Source organism: Coregonus lavaretus (genome assembly GCF_964263955.1).
Source record: "Coregonus lavaretus genome assembly, chromosome: 17".
Lineage (NCBI taxonomy): Eukaryota > Metazoa > Chordata > Actinopteri > Salmoniformes > Salmonidae > Coregonus > Coregonus lavaretus.
The window spans coordinates 50014694-50037173 of NC_140004.1; the positions used below are offsets into that span (position 1 = coordinate 50014694).

A 22480-nucleotide genomic window follows, 5' to 3' on the forward strand; every position below is an offset into this window, starting at 1 on the left:
GTATAATCTATAACATACATACCTCTGACTGTTGTCTCTCCTGTAGGCTACATGCCCCCACACCCCTCACCCATGGGTGTTCCAGAGCACGCGTCCAGCCCCCTGTCCAGGGGTGGCCCTACGCCCCCCATGCCCCCTCAGATGTCCCCCGTCCCGTCGGGCTCCATGATGCCCCAGATGGACCCCCAGTCAGCCATGGGGCCTCTTGGCCGCGGCTGCTCCTCCTTCAGCCCTGTCCAATTACAGCAACTCCGGGCCCAGATCCTGGCCTATAAGATCCTGGGGCGGGGCCAGCCGCTTCCTGAAAACCTCCAGCTGGCGGTCCAGGGCAAGAGGAGTCTGCCCACCATGCAGCAACAACAACAGCAGCAGCAGCCGCAGCCGGGCACTGGCAGCCTCTACAGCAGGCCTCCTGGTAGGTGACACTTAGGCTCAATCCCAAATGGAGCCCTAGACCCTATGCCCTATGCACCTGTGGAGATCAGGTCTTAGTAATATAGCAATAGCTCCACCTAGACCTCTTGACAGGCTAGGTGGAAGTTTCACCAAAACAGGTACCCCAAACAAACCCAAAAGGGTACCCCAAAGTACCCCAAACAAGTACCCCAAACGGGTACGCCAAAGTACCCCAAACAAGTACCCCAAAGTACCCCAAACGGGTACCCCAAACAAGTACCCCAAAGTACCCCAAACGGGTACGCCAAAGTACCCCAAACAGGTACGCCAAAGTACGCCAAACTTTTAAAGAATGCTGCCAAGTAGTGAAAATATAGGTTGGAATCACATAGTTGGCAGAATATAATCTTAAAGGGGAAGTTTACCCAAAAACACTTCTGGGCCCTTTATAACACTTGCCTGGCTGTTTGTCAGTACCCCAGACAGTTTTTAGGACCATTGTTTGAATATTTATATAAAAATGCTGCGTTTCCGAAATGACCTAAAATGCATTAAAAACTGTGTATTTATTGTTACATAAACAACGATTGGTGTCTCGGCATTGAATTGTGTTTAATGTAAAAAGTATTTAAAAAACAAAGAGCTACTTGGTGCTAGAGCATGTAGTCTGTAATCCAGTAGATTCTCTTCTTCATGGTTCTAAAATGGATCATTACAGGAGGTGGGACGAAGGAGCGTCTTACTATTGGTCTTCAAGAAAGGAACTCGGAACGAAAGGAAGTTAGCTAGGCTAGCGGTTAGTAATCTGAAGTAAAGTAAGTCTAGGCGAATAACGTTCGTAGTCGAGTAGCTGAGTATCGTTGGCCAAAATGAAGTGCATTGTACCCGGGTGCAATAATGTTCCGCTCAGATACAAATCCACTACACATTTCCACTCTTTTCCTGACCGCGATGGAGCTTTGTCAGGCATGGGTGCAGGCCGTCCCACATCCGATACGACGCTCCAACCATTCAAGGTATGTTGCTGTCTAGCTAAGTTGCTAACACCTGTAGCTAGTCACCACTAAGTAATGTCTAACGTTATTTGTTTGCCATTCCCTGAGCTAGTTGGGGGTGTTTTTAGCTTAGCTACTACTGTAACCGTAACGTTATCCTGTCCTGCTGACTGGTTTGTTTGTTTAACTTTGTGATGCAATTCCCTTTTTCATTATAATGTTACTGATAAGAAATAGTGTATTCTTTTCAACTAGGCATCACCGTGTTCTGTAGTGCTATTGGTTGCATAAAATGACTTGCCCTAGTAGGTCCATGAGTAGGACACAGCCCTAGCCAGAGCCAGATAGATCAATACAGGATATGGCTCTGACCCTAGCAGGTCCATGAGTAGGACACAGCCCTAGCCAGAGCCAGATAGATCAATACAGCGTATGGCTCTGGCCCTAGCAGGTCCATGAGTTGTAATGACAACAACCTTTACATTATTTCAATTAAAACATTTAGAATATCAGCCCTGAACTGACATGTAATGACTGACTCTGGTGATGTTGGCTGGTATAAAACAATCCCTCTTTCTGTTTCTACCTGCCTGGGAGGGAATGGAAGGAGAGGGGTGGTGGAACAGACATGAGGATAGGACAATGAACCATACTGAGGATAGGACAATGAACCATACTGAGGATAGGACAATGAACCATACTGAGGATAGGACAATGAACCATACTGAGGATAGGACAATGAACCATACTGAGGATAGGACAATGAACCATACTGAGGATAGGACAATGAACCATACTGAGGTTAGGACAATGAACCAAACTGAGGATAGGACAATGAACCATACTGAGGTTAGGACAATGAACCAAACTGTCTCAGACTTGATCTTCGTTACATTTCTCACATCTTCTATCTTTGTCTCCTTTTCAAAGATGGACCCAATGTTCCTCCTCTCATACCTTCTCCTTCAGGAGGATGCAAGTAAAGACTCATTAGGACTCATTTTTTTTGTTTTTTTGTTATTCTGTTACACATCTTTCAGTAGATCCAGAAGCCGTGTGGATTATTCCAAACAGGCCAAGGACTGGGTAGAGAAGAGTGTCTGAACAGAAGACATTCAACTTTAGAACCCGATTGGTCCAGCAGGCTGTCAAGAGGCGGGAAGATAAACTGGTCATATACAAAGACCCAGACTTCAACGTTGCCACACCAGACCTACCTCCCAACATCACCCGGGTGGACACCAGACCTACCTCCCAACATCACCCGGGTGGACACCAGACCTACCTCCCAACATCACCCGGGTGGACACCAGACCTACCTCCCAACATCACCCGGGTGGACACCAGACCTACCTCCCAACATCACCCGGGTGGACACCAGACCTACCTCCCAACATCACCCGGGTGGACACCAGACCTACCTCCCAACATCACCTGGGTGGACACCAGACCTACCTCCCAACATCACCCGGGTGGACACCAGACCTACCTCCCAACATCACCCGGGTGGACACCAGACCTACCTCCCAACATCACCTGGGTGGACACCAGACCTACCTCCCAACATCACCTGGGTGGACACCAGACCTACCTCCCAACATCACCCGGGTGGACACCAGACCTACCTCCCAACATCACCCGGGTGGACACCAGACCTACCTCCCAACATCACCTGGGTGGACACCAGACCTACCTCCCAACATCACCCGGGTGGACACCAACCAAGGAGGAACTGGTGGCTAAACCTTTCAGCCTAACTTTAGCTAGCCTAATGATGGCAGTGTGATGTTGTGGAACGCCATCAATAACATGATGCAATCATTGGTGACAGCGTGCAGTATGACTGCTATGTAGACCACCTGGAACCTTCTCTGCCTCAGGGGTGTATTCAGTCCGGTCAACATCAGAATGAATAGAACAGGCTTGTTACCTCTAACCCTGGCAATTTGACTGGTCAACTCATGGGTACACTTGCAATGGCTGCCTGGTGTTGTCATCAAATAAAATGTCACATGCTTTGTAAACAACAGGTGTAGACTAACAGTGAAATTATTACTTACAGGCCGTTCCCAACAATACAGAGAGAGATATTAGAAAAGTAAAATGTAATATTAAAAACACAATGAGTAACGATAACTTGGCTATATATACGGGGTACAAGTACCCAGTCGATGTGCAGGGGTATGAGGTAATTGAGGTAGATATGTACACTGAACAAAAATAATAAAAGCAACATGTAAACTGTTGGTCCCATGTTTCATGAGCTGAAATAAAAGATCCCAGAAATGTTCCATATGCACAAAAAGCTTATTTCTCTGAAATTGTGTGTACAAATTTGTTTACATCCCTGTTAGTGAGCATTTCTCCTTTGCCAAGATAATCCATCCACCAGACGGGTGTGGCATATCAAGAAGCTGATTAAACAGCATGATCATTACACAGGAGCACCTTACAGTGGGGGAAAAAAGTATTTAGTCAGCCACCAATTGTGCAAGTTCTCCCACTTAAAAAGATGAGAGACGCCTGTAATTTTCATCATAGGTACACGTCAACTATGACAGACAAAATGAGAAAAAGAAATCCAGAAAATCACATTGTAGGATTTTTAATGAATTTATTTGCAAATTATGGTGGAAAATAAGTATTTGGTCAATAACAAAAGTTTCTCAATACTTTGTTATATACCCTTTGTTGGCAATGACACAGGTCAAACGTTTTCTGTAAGTCTTCACAAGGTTTTCACACACTGTTGCTGGTATTTTGGCCCATTCCTCCATGCAGATCTCCTCTAGAGCAGTGATGTTTTGGGGCTGTCGCTGGGCAACACAGACTTTCAACTCCCTCCAAAGATTTTCTATGGGGTTGAGATCTGGAGACTGGCTAGGCCATTCCAGGACCTTGAAATGCTTCTTACGAAGCCACTCCTTCGTTGCCCGGGCGGTGTGTTTGGGATCATTGTCATGCTGAAAGACCCAGCCACGTTTCATCTTCAATGCCCTTGCTGATGGAAGGAGGTTTTCACTCAAAATCTCACGATACATGGCCCCATTCATTCTTTCCTTTACACGGATCAGTCGTCCTGGTCCCTTTGCAGAAAAACAGCCCCAAAGCATGATGTTTCCACCCCCATGCTTCACAGTAGGTATGGTGTTCTTTGGATGCAACTCAGCATTCTTTGTCCTCCAAACACGACGAGTTGAGTTTTTACCAAAAAGTTCTATTTTGGTTTCATCTGACCATATGACATTCTCCCAATCCTCTTCTGGATCATCCAAATGCACTCTAGCAAACTTCAGACGGGCCTGGACATGTACTGGCTTAAGCAGGGGGACACGTCTGGCACTGCAGGATTTGAGTCCCTGGCGGCGTAGTGTGTTACTCATGGTAGGCTTTGTAACTTTGGTCCCAGCTCTCTGCAGGTCATTCACTAGGTCCCCCCGTGTGGTTCTGGGATTTTTGCTCACCGTTCTTGTGATCATTTTGACCCCACGGGGTGAGATCTTGCGTGGAGCCCCAGATCGAGGGAGATTATCAGTGGTCTTGTATGTCATCCATTTCCTAATAATTGCTCCCACAGTTGATTTCTTCAAACCAAGCTGCGTACCTATTGCAGATTCAGTCTTCCCAGCCTGGTGCAGGTCTACAATTTTGTTTCTGGTGTCCTTTGACAGCTCTTTGGTCTTGGCCATAGTGGAGTTTGGAGTGTGACTGTTTGAGGTTGTGGACAGGTGTCTTTTATACTGATAACAAGTTCAAACAGGTGCCATTAATACAGGTAACGAGTGGAGGACAGAGGAGCCTCTTAAAGAAGAAGTTACAGGTCTGTGAGAGCCAGAAATCTTGCTTGTTTGTAGGTGACCAAATATTTATTTTCCACCATAATTTGCAAATAAATTCATAAAAAATCCTACAATGTGATTTTCTGGATTTTTTTTTCTCAATTTGTCTGTCATAGTTGACGTGTACCTATGATGAAAATTACAGGCCTCTCTCATCTTTTTAAGTGGGAGAACTTGCACAATTGGTGGCTGACTAAATACTTTTTTTCCCCACTGTATGCTGTGGACAATAAAAGTCCACTTTAAAATGTGCAGTTTTGTCACACAACACAATGCCACAGATGTCTCCAGTTGTGAGGGAGCGTCCAGTTGGCATGCTGACTGCACATGTGCTCTGATCTGGAGCTTTCTTGATCCATAAACATGCAGAAAGATTCTTAGGTAGCTAAACCAATTGCCAACATGTATTTAGGCTTTTTAAAACACTTCCTTTCCCTATGGCGACAATTATTTAATTCAACTATCAACTGTCAATTTACGGATACGATTGCGGCTGGTCAGATCAGCACAGCAGTAAATAGCTAACGTTTCACCGCAAGTCAGATGGCTCGTTGCCGAAAATGGTGCATGTTCAAAATTATAACCAGCTAACGTTAGCTAGCTACGTTGGCTATTAGCTCCTATCTGATATCTTAGCACCATGTTTATCTAGCCAGCTAGCTAATATAGCTAGCTAGCTAACACCACAGATGAAAGGGTTAGTTATCATAATCTTTGCTAACAGGTTACATACACTATATATATAAACAAAATGTGGACACCCCTTCAAATTAGTGGATTCTGCCATTTCAGCCACACCCTTAGCTGACAATTGTATAAAATCGAGCACACAGCCATGCAATCTCCATAGACAAACATTGGCATTAGAATGGCCTTACTGAAGAGCTCAGTGACTTTCAACATGGCACTGTCATAGGATGCCACCTTTCCAACAAGTCAGTTCTTCAAATTCCTGCCCTGCTAGAGCCGTCCCGGTCAACTGTAAGTGTTGTTATTGGGAAATGGAAACATCTAGGAGCAACAACGGCTCAGCCATGAAGTGGTAGGCCACACAAGCTCACAGAACGGGACACGTAGTGCGTAAAAACCTTCTGTCCTTGGTTGCAACACTCACTACCGAGTTCCAAACTGTCTCTGGAAGCAACGTTAGAACAAGAACTGTTAATCAGGAGCTTCATGAAATGGGTTTCCATGGCCGAGCAGCTGCACACAAGCCTAAGATCACCATGCGCAATGCCAAGCATCGGCTGGAGTGGTGTAAAGCTCACCGCCATTGGACTTTGGAGCAGTGAAAACATGTTCTCTGGAGTGATGAATCACACTTCACCATCTGGCAGTCCGACGGACGAATCTGGGTTTGGCGGATGCCAGGAGAACGCTACCTGCCCCAATGCATAGTGCAAACTGTAACGTTTGGTGGAGGAGGAATAATGGTCTGGGGCTGTTTTTCATGGTTCGGGCTAGGCCCCTTAGTTCCAGTGAAGGGAAATCTTAACGCTACAGTATACAATGACATTCTAGATGATTCTGTGCTTCCAACTTTGTGGCAACAGTTTGGGGAAGGCCCTTTCCTGTTTCAGCATGACAATGCCCCTGTGCCCAAAGCGAGGTCCATATACAAATGGTTTGTTGAGATCGGTGTGGAAGAACTTGACTGGCCTGCACAGAGCTCTGAACTCAACCCCATCTGACACCTTTGGGATAAATTGGAACGCCGACTGCGAGCCAGGCCTAATCGCCCAACATTATTGGAATGAGATGTTTGACGAGCAGGTGTCCACATACTTTTGGTAATTTAGTGTATTTGTGTGATTAGCTACCAGCTATGAAAGAAAACGGCAGAAATACTATAAATTCTATAACTCACAACTCGCACATGTACTCATAATTCACTTTTTCAGTTCACACATGTATGTTTAGGCACATATGCGAGTAAAATGGTCACAATGTCGAGCCCTGAAATTCACTCACAGAGACGATGAAGGAGCGTCATGCTCCCCCTCTGCAACCAACCACAGGTACCGGGAGGCGGGACAACAGAAGACTGTCAAACCAGCAGTGTTTCCCTGTCATCGCTCGCTTTGTGACTGACAGGAGTCTAAAAAGTAGCCGGCTGAATATTAGTCCGTAATCTGCTGTTTAGCCGACAGCCGGCACTAGTTGGGGTGATTATGATGATCCGTCACAAGTGCATAGGGTGGTACTGGTCAGTCTTCTATTGGGTGTAGGATCTAGAGGAAGTGTAGTGTCTGGTAGAATGGAGGATCTAGAGGAAGTGTAGTGTCTGGTAGAATGGAGGATCTAGAGGAAGTGTAGTGTCTGGTAGAATGGAGGATCTAGGGGAAGTGTAGTGTCTGGTAGAATGGAGGATCTAGGGGAAGTGTAGTGTCTGGTAGAATGGAGGATCTAGGGGAAGTGTAGTGTCTGGTAGAATGGAGGATCTAGGGGAAGTGTAGTGTCTGGTAGAATGGAGGATCTAGGGGAAGTGTAGTGTCTGGTAGAATGGAGGATCTAGGGGAAGTGTAGTGTCTGGTAGAATGACCAGTCCCCTAGATCATCCAATCTTCTATTGGGCCTTAGAATCTGTTTACTTGTTATCATCTAACTGTTTTGACAAGTGGTACCAGGTGGTGACATGATGACATTGTCAAACTCTGAGTTGCCAGGTATGCCCGTTATTTAACTGCGATGTATTGTGTGTTGTGTTGCCAGGTATGCCCGTTATTTAACTGCGATGTATTGTGTGTTGTGTTGCCAGGTATTCCCGTTATTTAACTGCGATGTATTGTGTGTTGTGTTGCCAGGTATTCCCGTTATTTATCTGCGATGTATTGTGTGTTGTGTTGCCAGGTATTCCCGTTATTTATCTGCGATGTATTGTGTGTTGTGTTGCCAGGTATGCCCGTTATTTAACTGCGATGTATTGTGTGTTGTGTTGCCAGGTATTCCCGTTATTTAACTGCGATGTATTGTGTGTTGTGTTGCCAGGTATGCCCGTTATTTAACTGCGATGTATTGTGTGTTGTGTTGCCAGGTATTCCCGTTATTTATCTGCGATGTATTGTGTGTTGTGTTGCCAGGTATGCCCATTATTTAACTGCGATGTATTGTGTGTTGTGTTGCCAGGTATGCCCATGTCCTCTATGTCTGGGCCTCAGTCAGGCCCTGGTCCCACCACCACCATGCCAGGACAAAATCAGACCCACGGGCCCAAACCCTGGCCTGAAGGTTAGTCTGGCTCATTTAATCCTAACCCAAACCCTGGCCTGAAGGTTAGTCTGGCTCATTTAATCCTAACCCAAACCCTGGCCTGAAGGTTAGTCTGGCTCATTTAATCCTAACCCAAACCCTGGCCTGAAGGTTAGTTTGGATCATTTAATCCTAACCCAAATCCTGGCCTGAAGGTTAGTCTGGCTCATTTAATCCTAACCCAAACCCTGGTCTGAAGGTTAGTCTGGCTCATTTAATCCTAACCCAAACCCTGGTCTGAAGGTTAGTCTGGCTCATTTAATCCTAACCCAAACCCTGGTCTGAAGGTTAGTCTGGCTCATTTAATCCTAACCCAAACCCTGGTCTGAAGGTTAGTCTGGCTCATTTAATCCTAACCCAAACCCTGGTCTGAAGGTTAGTCTGGCTCATTTAATCCTAACCCAAACCCTGGTCTGAAGGTTAGTCTGGCTCATTTAATCCTAACCCAAACCCTGGTTCAGTTGTAAAAAATACAATATTGGGGGAGGGTCAATACGATATAAAGGACACGTTGGTTTCTACCAGAACTGGGATTTGGTGCATAATGCCATTCTTCTGATTTTAAGGTGTTACAAAAGCCACAAAAAAACTTTTTTCTGTTTTTTTTTCAGCAGCTACTCTTCCTGGGGTCCACACAAAACATGAAACATGACATAATACAGAACATTAATAGACAAGAACAGCTCAAGGACAGAACTACATCATTTTTAAAAATGCATACGTAGCCTACATATCAATACATACACACAAACTATCTAGGTCAAATAGGGGAGAGGCGTTGTGCCGTGAGGTGTTGCTTTATCCGTTTTTTTTAAACCAGGTTTGCTGTTCATTGGAGCAATATTAGATGGAAGGGAGTTCCGCACAATAATGGCTCTATATATTACTGTACGCTTTCTTGAATTTGTTCTGGATTTGGGGACTGTGAAAAGACCCCTGGTGGCATTTGTGGTGGGGTAAGTGTGTGTGTCAGAGCTGTGTGTAAGTTGACTATGCAAACAATTAGGAATTTCCAACACATTAATGTTTCTTATAAAAAGAAGAAGTGATGCAGTCAGTCTCTCCTCAACTCTTAGCCAAGAGAGACTGGCATGCATAATATTTATATCAGCCCTCTGATTACAATGAAGAGCAAGACGTGCCGCTCTGTTCTGGGCCAGCTGCAGATTAACTAGGTATTTCTTTGCAGCACTTGACCACACGACTGGACAATAATCAAGATAAGGCAAAACTAGAGCCTGCAGAACTTGCTCTTTATTACGGACGGACCTCTCCCCATCTTTACAACCATTGAATCTATATGTTTTGACCATGACAGTTTACAATCTAACACCAAGTAATTTAGTCTCCTCAACTTGTTCAACAGCCCCACCATTCATTACCAGATTCAGCTGAGGTCTAGAATTTAGGGAATTATTTGTACCAAATACAACCCTTTGAGTTCTATTAGATAGATAGCTCTGAATCCACGATATGGCGTTTATGAATGATGGAGGCCACTCTGTTCTTTGGTACCTTCAATGCTGCAGAAATGTTTTGGTACCCTTCTCCAGATCTGTGCCTCAACACAATCCTGTCTCGGAGCTCTACAGACAATTCCTTCGACCTCATGGCTTGGTTTTTGCTCTGACGTGCCCTGTCAACTGTGGGACCTTATATAGACAGGTGTGCCTTTCCAAATCATGTCCAATCAATTGAATTTACCACAGGTGGACTCCAATCAAGTTGTAGAAACATCTCAAGGATGATCAATGGAAACAGGATGCACCTGAACTCAATTTCGAGTCTCATAGCAAAGGGTCTGAATACTTATGTAATAAGGTATTTGTATTTTATTTTTTATAGATTTGCAAAAATATTAGAAAACCTGTTTTCGCTTTGTCATTATGGGGTATTGTGTGTAGATTGAGGATTTGTATTTATTTAATCCATTTTAGAATAAGGCTGTAACATAACGTGGAAAAAGTCGAGGGGTCTGAATACTTTCCGAATGCACTGTAGATACTGCCTGTTAGCACTTGGTGGCCTATAGCAACACCCCAAAATAAAATGCTTCAGATGTGCCAAGTGAACCTGCAACCACAACACTTCAATAACACTTGATATAAGATATTCTCTAAGCTTTACAGGGATATGGCTCTGAATATATACAGCACTTCCCCCATAAACATTCCTGTCTCTTCTATAGATGTCATATCCTTGTATTGCTACTGCTGTATCATCAAATGAATGACCTAAATGAGTCTCAGAAATGGCTAATATATTAATGTTCTCAGATGTCAACAAGTTATTGATTTCATGGACCTTATTTCTAAGGCTACATATATTAATATGGGCTATTTCCAGCCCTTTCCTGGGCAGCTTATCAGAGATGGACCTAATATGGAAAAGAGCAAACAAAGGAAGAGAAAAATAAATACATTCAGCAGTCCATTAACCAGTTGGTGTGTGTGTGTGTGTGCTGCGGGGTTGAAGCTACGAACCCATAGGCTTGGCTCTCTCATCCCTTCCAGGCTTCTGGGAGGGAGGGTGGACAATGAGCCTGTCATAGCGGATGTAAGCAATGTCCCCAAGGACTCTGGCAGCTTTCATGGCTGGGATAAGTTCTTTCCTCATCTGGCGCTCAGCTTCAGTATTGTCCTTGTTGAGGAAGATATCAAATCAAATTGTATTTGTCACATGCGCCGAATACAACAGGTGTAGACCTTACAGTGAAATGCATACTTACAAGCCCTTAACCAACAAGCCGTTTTAAGAAAGAATACCAAAAGAAATCACAAAAAAAGTATATATAAAATAATATGAAATAAAAGTAACAAATAATTAAAGAGCAGCAGTAAAAATAACAATAGCAAGGCTATATACAGGGGGTACCAGTACAGAGTCAATGTGCTGGGGCACCGGTTAGTCGTGGTAAATGAGGTATAAGTTCCTCTCAAGTTCTTGGATCTTTCCAGAACAGCTACCTTGTCCTTGAACCCCAGGAACTTGACCACAATCGGCCTGGGCCTGTCACCTGGGCCGGTGGTGGGTTTTCCAGTCCTGTGGTCCATCTTCAGTTTCAGATGATTTCCTTCCCATTTGTCCTCAGACTCCGTCCAGAATCACTCCGTCTCTCGTGGAGATTCTGCAATTCCGCCCACAACCATGTTGTCCCTCGAGATAAACAGAGTTCTCCGTCATTGTTATAATGGATTCACATACAGAACTGATGTCCTCTCTCAATGACTTACAGATTGCTGCGATCTTGCCCTTTTCCTGTTTCCCATTATTTTATTAGTTGACTCCACCAGTATTTGGACTAAACACTTGAAGCTATTTTCTTGTTGTAACAACTGCTTGTAGAACTATTTTTGTTTGTTTAAAAGATCCTTCACCTGTGATAGAGAGACACCACTGTCCTCAACGGTGCTCCCACCGGCTTTGGTCTTTGTCATGGTATCAACGTAGGTTACGCTGTTACTCCTCTCAGCTCCAGACAGGACAGATGGACAGCCACAAGCCCGGGACAATCCACGGTCCCAGCCACAACCCCGGGACAATCCACGGTCCCAGCCACAACCCCGGGACAATCCATGGTCCCAGCCACAAGCCCGGGACAATCCACGGTCCCAGCCACAAGCCCGGGACAATCCACGGTCCCAGCCACAAGCCCGGGACAATCCACGGTCCCAGCCACAACCCCGGGACAATCCACGGTCCCAGCCACAAGCCCGGGACAATCCACGGTCCCAGCCACAAGCCCGGGACAATCCACGGTCCCAGCCACAAGCCCGGGACAATCCACGGTCCCAGCCACAAGCCCGGGACAATCCACGGTCCCAGCCACAAGCCCGGGACAATCCACGGTCCCAGCCACAAGCCCGGGACAATCCACGGTCCCAGCCACAAGCCCGGGACAATCCACGGTCCCAGCCACAACCCCGGGACAATCCACGGTCCCAGCCACAAGCCCGGGACAATCCACGGTCCCAGCCACAATGGCTAACCGTGTCGCGGCCTGAAAACCATGCTAGCTAGCAGCTACACCAAGCAGCTCCTCAGACCTGGCCTTGGTCAGCAGGATCACTGGACAGATAGTAGAGGTCCCAGCAACTGATACCAACCGCGTCGTAGGCTGCGTTCAAGCCCTCAAGAAAACCCTGCTCTACGCCAAACATCTCCTCAGACCCTGCCTTGGTCAGCAGGATCACTGGACAGATAGTAGAGGTCCCAGCAACTGATACCAACCGCGTCGTAGGCTGCGTTCAAGCCCTCAAGAAAACCCTGCTCTACGCCAAACATCTCCTCAGACCCTGCCTTGGTCAGCAGGATCACTGGACAGATAGTAGAGGTCCCAGCAACTGATACCAACCGCGTCGTAGGCTGCGTTCAAGCCCTCAAGAAAACCCTGCTCTACGCCAAACATCTCCTCAGACCCTGCCTTGGTCAGCAGGATCACTGGACAGATAGTAGAGGTCCCAGCAACTAATACCAACCGCGTCGTAGGCTGCGTTCAAGCCCTCAAGAAAACCCTGCTCTACGCCAAACATCTCCTCAGACCCTGCCTTGGTCAGCAGGATCACTGGACAGATAGTAGAGGTCCCAGCAACTGATGCCAACTACAGGATCCAAACAGCTCCCCAGACCACGACAGAGAGTAGAGCAACTGATACCAACCACATCACAGGATCCAGACTCAAAAGGTAGTTAGCTAGTAAGAAACTTTCCATAACAACAGGCCAATCTCTCTCTTGTTCCACAGGAAGTGTTAGAAATAATGTTATAGGCTAAATAATATATATACACTACCGTTCAAAAGTTTGGGGTCACTTAGAAATGTCCTTGTTTTCGAAAGAAAAGCATTTTTTTGTCCATCAAAATAACATCAAATTGATCAGAAATACAGTGTAGACATTGTTAATGTTGTAAATGGCTATTGTAGCTGGAAACGGCTGATTTTTAATGGAATATCTACATAGGCATACAGAGGCCCATTATCAGCAACCATCAGTCCTGTGTTCCAATGGCATGCTGTGTTTGCTAACCCAAGTTTATCATTTTAAAAGTCTAATTGATCATTAGAAAACCCTTTTGCAATTATGTTAGCACAGCTGAAAACTGTTGGCTGATTAAAGAAGCAATAAAACGGGCCTTCTTGAGACTTGTTGAGTATCTGGAGCATCAGCAATTGTGGGTTCAATTACAGAATCAAATGGCCAGAAACAAATAACTTTCTTCTGAAACTCGTCAGTCTATTCTTGTTCTGAGAAATGAAGACTATTCCATGCGAGAAATTGCCAAGAAACTGAAAATCTCGTACAACACTGTGTACTACTCCCTTCACAGAACAGCAACGTGCCATTGGAACACAGGACTGATGGTTGCTGATAATGGGCCTCTGTAGATATTCCATTAAAAATCAGCCGTTTCCAGCTACAACAGCCATTTACAACATTAACAATGTCTACACTGTATTTGTGATCAATTTGATGTTATTTTAATGGACAAAATAATTGGTTTTCTTTCAAAAACAAGGACATTTCTAAGTGACCCCAAACTTTTGAACAGTAGTGTGTGTGTATATATATATATATATATATATATATATACTGCTCAAAAAAATAAAGGGAACACTTAAACAACACAATGTAACTCCAAGTCAATCACACTTCTGTGAAATCAAACTGTCCACTTAGGAAGCAACACTGATTGACAATAAATGTCACATGCTGTTGTGCAAATGGAATAGACAACAGGTGGAAATTATAGCCAATTAGCAAGACACCCCCAATAAAGAAGTGGTTTTGCAGGTGGTGACCACAGACCACTTCTCAGTTCCTATGCTTCCTGGCTGATGTTTTGGTCACTTTTGAATGCTGGCGGTGCTTTCACTCTAGTGGTAGCATGAGACGGAGTCTACAACCCACACAAGTGGCTCAGGTAGTGCAGCTCATCCAGGATGGCACATCAATGCGAGCTGTGGCAAGAAGGTTTGCTGTGTCTGTCAGCGTAGTGTCCAGAGCATGGAGGCGCTACCAGGAGACAGGCCAGTACATCAGGAGACGTGGAGGAGGCCGTAGGAGGGCAACAACCCAGCAGCAGGACTGCTACCTCCGCCTTTGTGCAAGGAGGAGCAGGAGGAGCACTGCCAGAGCCCTGCAAAATGACCTCCAGCAGGCCACAAATGTGCATGTGTCTGCTCAAACGGTCAGAAACAGACTCCATGAGGGTGGTATGAGGGCCCAACGTCCACAGGTGGGGGTTGTGCTTACAGCCCAACACCGTGCAGGACGTTTGGCATTTGCCAGAGAACACGAAGATTGGCAAATTCGCCACTGGTGCCCTGTGCTCTTCACAGATGAAAGCAGGTTCACACTGAGCACGTGACAGACGTGACAGAGTCTGGAGACGCCGTGGAGAACGTTCTGCTGCCTGCAACATCCTCCAGCATGACCTGTTTGGCGGTGGGTCATTCATGGTGTGGGGTGGCATTTCTTTGGGGGGCCGCACAGCCCTCCATGTGCTCGCCAGAGGTAGCCTGACTGCCATTAGGTACCGAGATGAGATCCTCAGACCCCTTGTGAGACCATATGCTGGTGCGGTTGGCCCTGGGTTCCTCCTAATGCAAGACAATGCTAGACCTCATGTGGCTGGAGTGTGTCAGCAGTTCCTGCAAGAGGAAGGCATTGATGCTATGGACTGGCCCGCCCGTTCCCCAGACCTGAATCCAATTGAGCACATCTGGGACATCATGTCTCGCTCCATCCACCAACGCCACGTTGCACCACAGACTGTCCAGGAGTTGGCGGATGCTTTAGTCCAGGTCTGGGAGGAGATCCCTCAGGAGACCATCCCCCACCTCATCAGGAGCATGCCCAGGCGTTATAGGGAGGTCATACAGGCACGTGGAGGCCACACACACTACTGAGCCTCATTTTGACTTGTTTTAAGGACATTACATCAAAGTTGGATGAGCCTGTAGTGTGGTTTTCCACTTTAATTTTGAGGGTGACTCCAAATCCAGACCTCCATGGGTTGATAAATTTGATTTCCATTGATCATTTTTGTGTGATTTTGTTGTCAGCACATTCAACTATGAAAAGAAAAAAGTATTTAATAAGATTATTTCATTCATTCAGATCTAGGATGTGTTATTTTAGTGTTCCCTTTATTTTTTTGAGCAGTATATATATATTATTTTGTTGTTGTTGTATTTTACCCCCCTTTCTCCCAATTTCAATGACGATCTTGTCTCGTCTCATCGCTGCAACTCCCCAACGGGCTCGGGAGAGGCGAAGGCCGAGTCATGCGTCCTCCGAAACATGACCCGCCAAACCGTGCTCCTTAACACCCGCCTGCTTAACCCGGAAGCCAGCTGCACCAATGTGTCGGAGGAAACACCATTCAACTGACGTCCGAAGTCAGCCTGCAGGCGCCCGGCCCTCCCAAAAGGAGTCAGTAGAGCGTAATGAGCCAAGGAAAGCCCCCCCCCCCCCCGGCCAAACCCTCCCCTAACCTGACCATGCTGGGCCAAACCCTCTCCTAACCTGACGAAGCTGGGCCAAACCCTCTCCTAACCTGACCATGCTGGGCCAAACCCTCTCCTAACCTTACCATGCTGGGCCAAACCCTCCCCTAACCTGACCATGCTGGGCCAAACCCTCTCCTAACCTGACCATGCTGGGCCAAACCCTCCCCTAACCTGACCATGCTGGGCCAAACCCTCCCCTAACCTGACCATGCTGGGCCAAACCCTCTCCTAACCTGACGAAGCTGGGCCAAACCCTCTCCTAACCTGACCATGCTGGGCCAAACCCTCCCCTAACCTGACCATGCTGGGCCAAACCCTCCCCTAACCTGACCATGCTGGGCCAAACCCTCCCCTAACCTGACCATGCTGGGCCAAACCCTCCCCTAACCTGACCATGCTGGGCCAAACCCTCCCCTAACCTGACCATGCTGGGCCAAACCCTCTCCTAACCTGACCATGCTGGGCCAAACCCTCTCCTAACCTGACCATGCTGGGCCAAACCCTCTCCTAACCTGACGAAGCTGGGCCAAACCCTCTCCTAACCTGACAAAGCTGGGCCAAACCCTCTCCTAACCTGACCATGCTGGGCCAAACCCTCTCCTAACCTGACCATGCTGGGCCAAACCCTCCCCTAACCTGACCATGCTGGGCCAAACCCTCTCCTAACCTGACCATGCTGGGCCAAACCCTCTCCTAACCTGACCATGCTGGGCCAAACCCTCTCCTAACCTGACCATGCTGGGCCAATTGTGCGCCTATTGGACTCCCGGTCACGGCCAGTTGTGACACAGCCTGGGATCGAACCCGGGTCCACTCGGGAGGCCCTCTGCTCCACTCGGGAGGCCCAATAAGAATGTGTTTTATGTTATTGTGGTTTACTGTTATGTAAATGCACCCCGACTCATCATTCATTTATTTTTTGTTCCCGCTTATTGAAAGTGCTGTTGCGAGAGACTATGCCTGTTGCGCAATTCAAAGACTTTAATAAACACTTCAACAATATTATAAATATTTAGTTTATAAGTTTAACTTGTCAAAGTGATGGTTACTGAAACTTTTATTGACAGTAGCTTATGTGTAGGCCTATATTATTGGCTGTTTGGTTTGCAAGGAGGGAGCTAGGGTTAGGGTTGGCTGTTTGGTTTGCAAGGAGGGAGTTGGCGTTAGGGTTAGGTTTAGGGTTGGCTGTTTGGTTTGCAAGGAGGGAGTTAGGGTTAGGGTTGGCTGTTTGGTTTGCAAGGAGGGAGTTATGGTTGGCTGTTTGGTTTGCAAGGAGGGAGTTAGGGTTAGGGTTGGCTGTTTGGTTTGCAAGGAGGGAGTTATGGTTGGCTGTTTGGTTTGCAAGGAGGGAGTTGGTAGGGTTGGCTGTTTGGTTTGCAAGGAGGGAGTTAGGGTTGGCTGTTTGGTTTGCAAGGAGGGAGTTAGGGTTGGCTGTTTGGTTTGCAAGGAGGGAGTTAGGGTTGGCTGTTTGGTTTGCAAGTAGGGAGTTAGGGTTAGGGTTGGCTGTTTGGTTTGCAAGGAGGGAGTTAGGGTTGGCTGTTTGGTTTGCAAGGAGGGAGTTAGGGTTAGGGTTGGCTGTTTGGTTTGCAAGGAGGGAGTTAGGGTTGGCTGTTTGGTTTGCAAGGAGGGAGTTGGGGTTAGGGTTGGCTGTTTGGTTTGCAAGGAGGGAGTTAGGGTTTGGGTTGGCTGTTTGGTTTGCAAGGAGGGAGTTAGGGTTAGGGTTGGCTGTTTGGTTTGCAAGGAAGGAGTTAAGGTTGGCTGTTTGGTTTGCAAGGAGGGAGTTGGGGTTAGGGTTGGCTGTTTGGTTTGCAAGGAGGGAGTCAGGGTTTGGGTTGGCTGTTTGGTTTGCAAGAAGGGAGTTGGGGTAGGTTTGGCTGTTTGGTTTGCAAGGAGGGAGTTAGGGTTTGGGTTGGCTGTTTGGTTTGCAAGGAGGGAGTTAGGGTTAGGGTTGGCTGTTTGGTTTGCAAGGAGGGAGTTAGGGTTGGCTGTTTGGTTTGCAAGGAGGGAGTTAGGGTTAGGGTTGGCTGTTTGGTTTTCAAGGAGGGAGTTAGGGTTAGGGTTGGCTGTTTTGTTTGCAAGGAGGGAGTTAGGGTTAGGGTTGGCTGTTTGGTTTGCAAGGAGGGAGTTAGGGTTAGGGTTGGCTGTTTGGTTTGCAAGGAGGGAGTTGGGGTTAGGGTTGGCTGTTTGGTTTGCAAGGAGGGGGTTAGGGTTAGGTTTAGGGTTGGTTGTTTGGTTTGCAAGGAGGGAGTAAGGGTTGGCTGTTTGGTTTGCAAGGAGGGAGTTAGGGTTAGGGTTGGCTGTTTGGTTTGCAAGGAGGAAGTTAGGGTTGGCTGTTTGGTTTGCAAGGAGGGAGTTAGGGTTGGTTGGTTGTTTGGTTTGCAAGGAGGGAGTTAGGGTTGGTTGGCTGTTTGGTTTGCAAGGAGGGAGTTAGGGTTAGGGTTGGCTGTTTGGTTTGCAAGGAGGGAGTTGGGTTAGGGTTGGGGTTAGGGTTGGCTGTTTGGTTTGCAAGGAGGGATTTTCTGACGGCACAATTTATTTTGCCTACATTTTGGTGAAGTAAAGCAGAAACATATCAGATTTGTTTAAACTTCCTATTAAATTAGTCTATCTTACAATCGTTTGTTCTCTCTCATTTTTACTATACTATGTTTTTATTTAAGCTATTCGCAAACTTTCCGAGATGGAACATCGTTATGAGTAGGCTGTGCCTAGATCAACCAATGACCTTCAAATTGAATGGGGATTAGGGAGAAAAGGGGAAATTAAGATATTAAAATAATGAGCCAGACAACAGAGTGTCCGCTGCAAAAGGCCCATGATTAACCCACATTGGAGAGGAGAGGAGAGGAGAGGAGAGGAGAGGAGAGGAGAGGAGAGGAGAGGAGAGGAGAGGAGAGGAGAGGAGAGGAGAGGAGAGGAGAGGAGAGGAGAGGAGAGGAGAGGAGAGGAGAGGAGAGGAGAGGAGAGGAGAGGAGAAAACACGTTAGGCCCTATCTGACATTTTATGCTTCTTTCCACTCTTTCTACAATGTTCATTGTTCTCTTGCATTATGTTAATAGTCTCTTGCATTATGTTAATAGTCTAGCTACCACATGTATTGAACATTTTTGCTATGGCAATTAGGGAAAAGGCCATTTGGCATGTCGCCATGCTGTGTGCTCGCTGCGCTCTACTGTTGTACGCTGCCTGGTTCTGGTGGTGCTCTGCCTGGTTCTGGTGGTGCTCTGCCTGGTTCTGGTGGTGCTCTGCCTGGTTCTGGTGGTGCTCTGCCTGGTTCTGGTGGTGCTCTGCCTGGTTCTGGTGGTGCTCTGCCTGGTTCTGGTGGTACGCTGCCTGGTTCTGGTGGTGCTCTGCCTGGTTCTGGTGGTGCTCTGCCTGGTTCTGGTGGTGCAGTTAAGTTAAGACATGCCATCGTTTGGGACATCACGATGTCGTCCTCATCGTCGGTAGATGATGCAATCGTAAAATCACCCAACCCTGCCCTGGCCTTAAATTTAACCCGGGAGTACACTACACGATTTAGCTGTTAGAAGGAAAACGCTCTTCTTTCACCATTCCTACTACTTCTCTTTTAATTTGGATAGTCTAATTGATTGATTTATGTAATGTGATTGATCACGGATATTTGTGCTTTTCCTGTTTCAGGTCAAGGTGGTGACGCTCCCAGCAACCCCCAGAAGCTGCTAGCTCCGCCCCCCAGTGGTAGACCCTCACCTGCCCCACCCCAGGCCCCTCCCCCTGGACCCATGTCCGGCCCCTCTATTACCCATCAGCCCCAGGGACAGCAGCCGTCGCCCGTCATCACACTGCAACAGAAACAGAACCGTGTCACGCCCATCCAGAAACCGCAGGGCCTGGACCCCACAGAGATACTGCAGGAGAGAGAGTACAGGTAACCTCTAACCCCTAACCCTAACCCGTCCAGAAACCACAGGGCCTTGTGGGAAGCTGCTATAGACCACCAAGTGCTAACAGTCAGTCTCTGGATAACGTGTGAAATGCTTGATAATGTATGTGATATCAACAGAGAGGTATATTTTACATTTACATTTTACATTTTAGTCATTTAGCAGACGCTCTTATCCAGAGCGACTTACAGTTAGTGAGTGCATACATTATTATTTTTTATACTGGAATCGAACCCACAACCCTGGCATTGCAAATGCCATGCTCTACCAACTGAGCTACATCCCTGCCGGCCATTCCCTCCCCTACCCTGGACGACACTGGGCCAATTGTGCGCCGCCCCATGGGTCTCCCGGTCGCGGCCGGCTACGACAGAGCCTGGATTCGAACCAGGATCTCTAGTGGCACAGCTAGCACTGCGATGCAGTGCCTTAGACCACTGCGCCACTCGGGTGATTTTAAATATTGACTGGCTTTTATCAAGCTTCCCACTCAAGAGAAAGCTTCAAACTGTAACCAGTGGCTGCAACCTGGTTCAGGTTATCAGTCAACCTACCAGGGTGGTTACAAACAGCACAGGAATGAAATCATCAACATGTATTGATCACATCTTTACTAATGCTGCAGAAATGTGCTTTAAAGCAGAATCCAAATCCATCGGATGTAGTGATCACAATATAGTAGCCATATCTAGGAAAACCAAAGTTCCAAAGTCTGGGCCTAATATAGTATATAAGAGGTCATACAATACGTTTTGTAGTGATTCCTATGTTGTTGATGTAAATCATATTTGTTGGTCCGTGGTGTGTAATGAGGAGGAAACAGACGCTGCACTTGACACATTTATGAAATTGCTTATCCCAGTTACTAATAAGCACCCATAAAGAAAATGACTGTAAAAACTGTTAAATCCCTGTGGATTGATGAGGAATTGAAAATTGTATGGTTGAGAGGGATGAGGCAAAAGAGATGGCAAATAAGTCTGGCTGCACAACCGATTGGCAAACGTACTGCAAATTGAGAAATCATGTGACTAAAACAAAGATAAATGACAAAGAATGATAGTAAAAAGCTTTTAGTCAATGACATTTTGGGTAAAAAGGCAAACTCAGCACCATCATTAATTGAATCAGATGGATCATTCATCACAAAACCGACTGATATTGCCAACAACTTTAATGATTTTTTCATTTGCAAGATTAGCAAATTTAGGCATGACATGCCAGCAACAACCGCTGACACTACACATCCAAGTATATCTGACCAAATTATGAAAGACAAGCATTGTAATTTAAAATCTGTAAAGTGAGAGTCGTTATTTGAGTTTTTTTACTTATCTATTTTTTACTTCACACTTTTTTTCTTAAAACTGCATTGTTGGTTAACCTCTTCATCACTAGGCACCTGGCTAAAGTGCCTGCCTCGAAAATGCATGCCCAAATTGAATAGAGTATATCTCCAAAACGACAAGGGCTATAAACATAATCTTGGTAGCAAAATAAAGGTAACACGTGAGATGTATCTTGAAGTGAAATAATTAATGTGGGTATTACTGTGTCAGAGTACATGAAGCTAGAACACAGCATAAATTGGGAGGTTTTGATTCCGCCTGAAAGTAACTTCAGGTTTTATAGGGAATAATTTATTGGACTTATGCAGCTGCAGCCCCTAAACACTATGGGACCACAGCCCAATATCAGCTGCAGCCCCTAAACACTATGGGACCATAGCCCAATATCAGCTGCAGCCCCTAAACACTATGGGACCATAGCCCAATATCAGCTGCAGCCCCTAAACACTATGGGACCACAGCCCAATATCAGCTGCAGCCCCTAAACACTATGGGACCATATATCAGCCCAATATCAGCTGCAGCCCCTAAACACTATGGGACCACAGCCCAATATCAGCTGCAGCCCCTAAACACTATGGGACCACAGCCCTATATCAGCTGCAGCCCCTAAACACTATGGGACCATAGCCCAATATCAGCTGCAGCCCCTAAACACTACTATGGGACCACAGCCCAATATCAGCTGCAGCCCCTAAACACTATGGGACCATAGCCCAATATCAGCTGCAGCCCCTAAACACTATGGGACCATAGCCCAATATCAGCTGCAGCCCCTAAACACTATGGGACCACAGCCCAATATCAGCTGCAGCCCCTAAACACTATGGGACCATAGCCCAATATCAGCTGCAGCCCCTAAACACTATGGGACCATAGCCCAATATCAGCTGCAGCCCCTAAACACTACTATGGGACCACAGCCCAATATCAGCTGCAGCCCCTAAACACTACTATGGGACCACAGCCCAATATCAGCTGCAGCCCCTAAACACTATGGGACCATAGCCCAATATCTGATGAGGACTTATGTGAAGTTTGATGCCAATAAAGTAAAGGAAACCAACGTTGTCGGGGCAGGATGTTGATGGTGGTCGTGGTGGAGATTGTGGTAGCAAAGCTCACCATTTCTGTGAGTAGCTTTTCCCTAAACTACTTCTGTGTGTACGGCTTAGTGGGGTTGTTCTTATGGAGTTCTTTGTGAAGTAGGAAACTATTTACAACAGCAAT

General features: G+C 46.5%; 1 protein-coding gene across 1 annotated transcript in view; it reads left to right on the forward strand.

Moving 5' to 3' along the window:
- smarca2 (SWI/SNF related BAF chromatin remodeling complex subunit ATPase 2) overlaps nt 1-22480 on the forward strand; it is a gene marked incomplete at its 3' end in the record, with an annotated part of 187846 nt that overhangs the window by 13472 nt on the left and 151894 nt on the right. Inside the window, exons 4-6 of the mRNA XM_084180431.1 lie at nt 47-415; nt 8357-8458; nt 19639-19885. Coding sequence (XP_084036557.1) covers nt 47-415; nt 8357-8458; nt 19639-19885 — 718 coding nt within the window. The remainder of the gene's footprint in view (nt 1-46; nt 416-8356; nt 8459-19638; nt 19886-22480) is intronic.